Source organism: Chionomys nivalis, chromosome 3 (genome assembly GCF_950005125.1).
Source record: "Chionomys nivalis chromosome 3, mChiNiv1.1, whole genome shotgun sequence".
In the NCBI taxonomy this organism is placed as follows: Eukaryota; Metazoa; Chordata; class Mammalia; order Rodentia; family Cricetidae; genus Chionomys; species Chionomys nivalis.
The window spans coordinates 64,053,393-64,057,405 of NC_080088.1; the positions used below are offsets into that span (position 1 = coordinate 64,053,393).

Genomic DNA, 4,013 nt, shown 5'->3' on the forward strand with positions numbered 1-4,013 from the left:
AGGCTTCTGCTTCAGTTCCTGCCTCCAGGTTCCTGTCTTGAGTTCCTGTCCTGACTTCCTGTAGTGATAAAGAGTGACCTGAGGGTTGTAACATGAAATAAACCTTTCCACCCCAAGTGTTATTGATTACGGTGTTTATCGCAGCAATGGAAATCTTCTCTCAGACTTATTTATCTGAACTCTTTAAAGGGAGGATGTGGATAGAGGTGGCGTTTCTGTGTGGATATCCTTCGAGCTTCATCATTGCAGAATCCTTTGTTCCCAGCCTGAGGGGGAGGAGAGGAAGCACAACTCTTAATTTACTCTCCTGCTCACTTCTTATAGATGCAGATGAGTTCCACGGCCCTTGCAGAGAACCCCACCTCTGCCATGGGGTTCAAATAGATGCGGCTGAGACCTTGAGTACATGCTGGGGGTAGGGGGAGAGCTTTTGGCAGGGTGAGCAGAAGGTAGCTTTCCTTGGTGCTGCCTCATTCCTGCTCACATGAAGCTATGCTGGGTTATAGTACAAAGGGCACCAGTGCCCACGGTGTCTTGTCATCCAAAGTTGAGTCCTCCACGTTCCTTTGTTGCTCGTGGTGGTCCTATTGTGTAGCATCTAATGCTCCTCCAACATGGAACTTTGATGATGAACTTTCAGCTTTCGATTCCCACGGCTCTACCCTGACTTGACCTGCTGACTTCCACCCCCTCCTCCGGTGCAAAGCAGTGGACTGGTCTGCATGACCTTTAGTGTCCCCTTAAGGCCGGAGAATCATTTCTTTTTCGAGACAAACTCAAACCTTCCCAATTCTGCCTCCAACCCCTGAGAAAACAGCAAGGCTTGGCAAATCTGGTTGGGCTGAGTTGTTGACTCATGCCTATAAGTTATCCCAGTGTTTGGGAGTGTGGTGGGAGGATTGTTGCAAGTCTAAAGTCAGTCTGGACTACACAGTGAGTTCCAGGCCAGCCTGGGTTACAGAGTATCTTTAAACAACCTGTCTCAAAACAGCAGCAGTGGCAGCAACAGCAATAACAAAATCCTTTTGAAGTTACTCTGGTGAGTTTCCCTAGCTAATCTGGTCTAAAATTGCAGCCACAAACCCAGAGACTCCTTCCCGGAAGCTGTAGGCTTTCCTCAGTTAGCTAATACCTTAACAAAGCAGACCTTGAACGGAAGACCGGCGGCGAAGACTTAGGCACTGTATGGTGGTTTAAGTATAACTGCGCCCCCAACCGTAATCTCAGGGAGTGACACAATTAGGAGGTGTGGCCTTGTTAGAGTAGGTGTGGTCTTGTTGGAGGAAGTGTGTCACTGTGGGGGCGGGCTTTGAGGTCTCTTCTCAAGCTTCACTCAGCTTGACAGTTGACTTCCTGCTAACTACAAGATGTAGGGCTCTCTGCTATTCCAGCACCACATCTGTCTGCACGCCACTAAGCTCTCCTGTAGTGATATTTCATTTATATTTTAATAAATAAGGCTTGCCTGCAGTTCAGAGAGTAAAACAGCTCACTGATCAGCCCTACAGACCAGGCTGTGGTGATACACACCTTTAATCCCAGTAGCCACGCTAGTTTGCCATAGAAACCAGGCAGTAGTGGTGTACACCTTTAATCCCAGCACTGGAGAGGAATGTAAGACAGGAGAAGACAGCTCTCACACACGGTCTCATTCTGAGATTCCTGGAGGCAGGATCGCCATTTCGAACTGAGATAGAGGTAAGAGCCAGTGGCTGACTGCTTTTCTTTTCTTTCTTTCTTTTTCTTTCTTTCTTTCTTTCTTTCTTTCTTTCTTTCTTTCTTTCTTTCTTTTTGAGAAAAGCCAGCATAAAGCACTTTTATTGCAATAATAAAACTTGAAACGCATATGTGGTGCAGAGGGCAAGGGACAAAAGCATACTTTCTCTCACCAAATCACTTACACAGAACAGCAGAGGGTGAGAAGGAACTGAGGGAGGAAAAGCCAGGAAGCCGAGATTAGCAGAGAGAGCCAAGCATCAGAACCCAGGAGATGCTGAAGCTGTGATGACCAGCATCATCTTCTTAGAGAACACTCAAGGATTTGTAGTGACAACTGAGCGTCCATTGGGTGGAGAGTCTACAAACAGCACCTTCAATTTAAACTTTCCATTAAAGTTCTTAAAATTTAGGAAGTGGAGCTTGGATAGTTACAAGATTACAAAAGTCCTGAAAATCCATTAGAAAAACCATAGGATGAAAAACAAATTAAGCCAGGTCACAAAGAAGGCTTCAGAGGTCCCTGCCGACCCAGGGACAGGGACTGTAGTGTCTAACACAGCAGTAAAGTGACCTGCTTTACAAGGCAGACGGTTTCAGAAGGTGGGAGGGCTGTCAAAGGCTCGCTCCCTCACTTCCCACTTCAGTTTGGGTAGGGCTTTCAATTTAACAGGACTTCCCTCACTGGAGAAAAATCCAGCCCTCAACAGCATCTCGAATCTGCTATGGCTTTGCAGCACAGCAGCAAGAATGTCTTAATATATAATAGATAAATTTTTCATCCAAAAAATTAAAATAAAATAAAAATTCTTGCAAATCCCACCCCCAACACCAATTCCTATTCTAAAGTTAACCCATCGCTTGTGCTGTTAATACTTGACAATATACTTCATTGGAAACTTAGATCTGAAAGACTGAAATTGAATCTTCCCCCCAAGACAAAATAACTTGAGGTTTATGGCATATAGTTTAGGTCAACACACATACAGAGAAGGAAGAGGACTTGGAGGTGTCCGAAGCAAAGCCGAGTGACAGAACACATTCAGTCGGGTAGGTGTCTATACAAAGAGTGGTGGGCATCAGGAAAAGCTCCATATGGATTCATGTGCACCCGTCTGGAGGTACCAGATCCCTCCATGGCAGATCCATGTGCAAGGAGCTAAAGGAGGAGGCCACTTCTGTCATTCCAGTTTTAGAAGCTCCACACAAAGACCAAAGTGGCATGTGGTGGGATGATGCCTGGGTGCCCATAGGCATAATTTGGGGAGATTGTCAGTTTGGCTCTCTGACCGACACTCATCTGGGCTACCCCTTCTTCCCAGCCTCGGATCACCTCCTGCTTGCCTAGCATAAACTTAAAAGGCTTGTTTCTGTCCCGAGAGGAATCAAATTTCTTTCCATTTTCAAGCATACCCGTGTAGTGCACCACGCAGGTCTGGCCGCGCTTCGGGAAGGTGCGCCCGTCTCTAGGAGAGATGGTCTCCACCTGCACTCCCATGGCGGCAGCGGCAGGCGTTGGGCGTTGGTGGAGGAGGAGGAGGGCGGGCGGCGTGCAGCCGGAGCAGACCTGGCGGCGATTCAGCCCTGCTTTGCTTTTCTGACCTTCAGATTGAACCCCAGTTTCTGTCTCTGGTTTTTGATTAATCGTGCTATACTCCCTGTCATGGTGCTGATGGACTGAACCTCTGAAACTGTAAGGGAGCCCCTTCGGTGAAATAATTTCCTTACAAAATTTGTTGTGGTCATGGTGTCTCTTCACAGCATTAGAGATCCTAACTAAGACACCCTGCAGGGTTAGATTTCATAGCAGATCACTGAGAGATCAAGGTGTGAGCAAGGTCTGCATGCTCTAGAAACAAGACCAAGTTTCATCAGTCAGGACCCCAGCGGGCAGGTTAATTGCTTTTGTATCACACTGCCCAAGTGTCTGACAGAAACAAATGGACAGGAGGGAAGACTGACTCAGCTTGAGAGGATGAGGTCTTTCTTCCATCCTTCCTTGCCGTCATCATGGGGCACATGAATGTCCTTGGCAGGTGGTCTCGAGAGCATCGACAATGCAGAGAAAAGAGGCAGGTGCCACGTCGTCGTCAACAGTGCTCCAAAGTCTCCGTTCAGTTCCCAACTGGTGATGAAACCTGGTTCCATTGGAGAATCTGAAACCATCGATGACCACAGACCTGGGGAAATCATTCTGAACCTCACAGGCAGATTGTATAAGTGTGGAGGGATTAACTCTTGATTTCATGGGCGACTCAAAGATGTAGAAAATGGCAGAATAATTGGCTCCCATTCTG

The 4,013-nt window shown here is 47.1% G+C and overlaps 1 protein-coding gene across 1 annotated transcript; it reads right to left on the reverse strand.

Annotated features, from left to right (window-relative positions):
- Positions 1–2,908: 2,908 nt before the first annotated feature.
- On the reverse strand, positions 2,909–3,220 carry LOC130871290 (peptidyl-prolyl cis-trans isomerase FKBP1A-like). Its single transcript, XM_057764651.1, has one exon. The coding sequence runs from the start codon at positions 3,212–3,214 to the stop codon at positions 2,909–2,911; it is 306 nt and encodes a 101-aa protein (XP_057620634.1). The 5' UTR covers positions 3,215–3,220.
- Between the last annotated feature and the right edge of the window lie 793 nt (positions 3,221–4,013).

Excerpts from the sequence above, each read along its gene's own strand:
- LOC130871290 (XM_057764651.1), bottom strand. The coding sequence starts at position 3,214 with ATGGGAGTGCAGGTGGAGACCATCTCTCCTAGAGACGGGCGCACCTTC.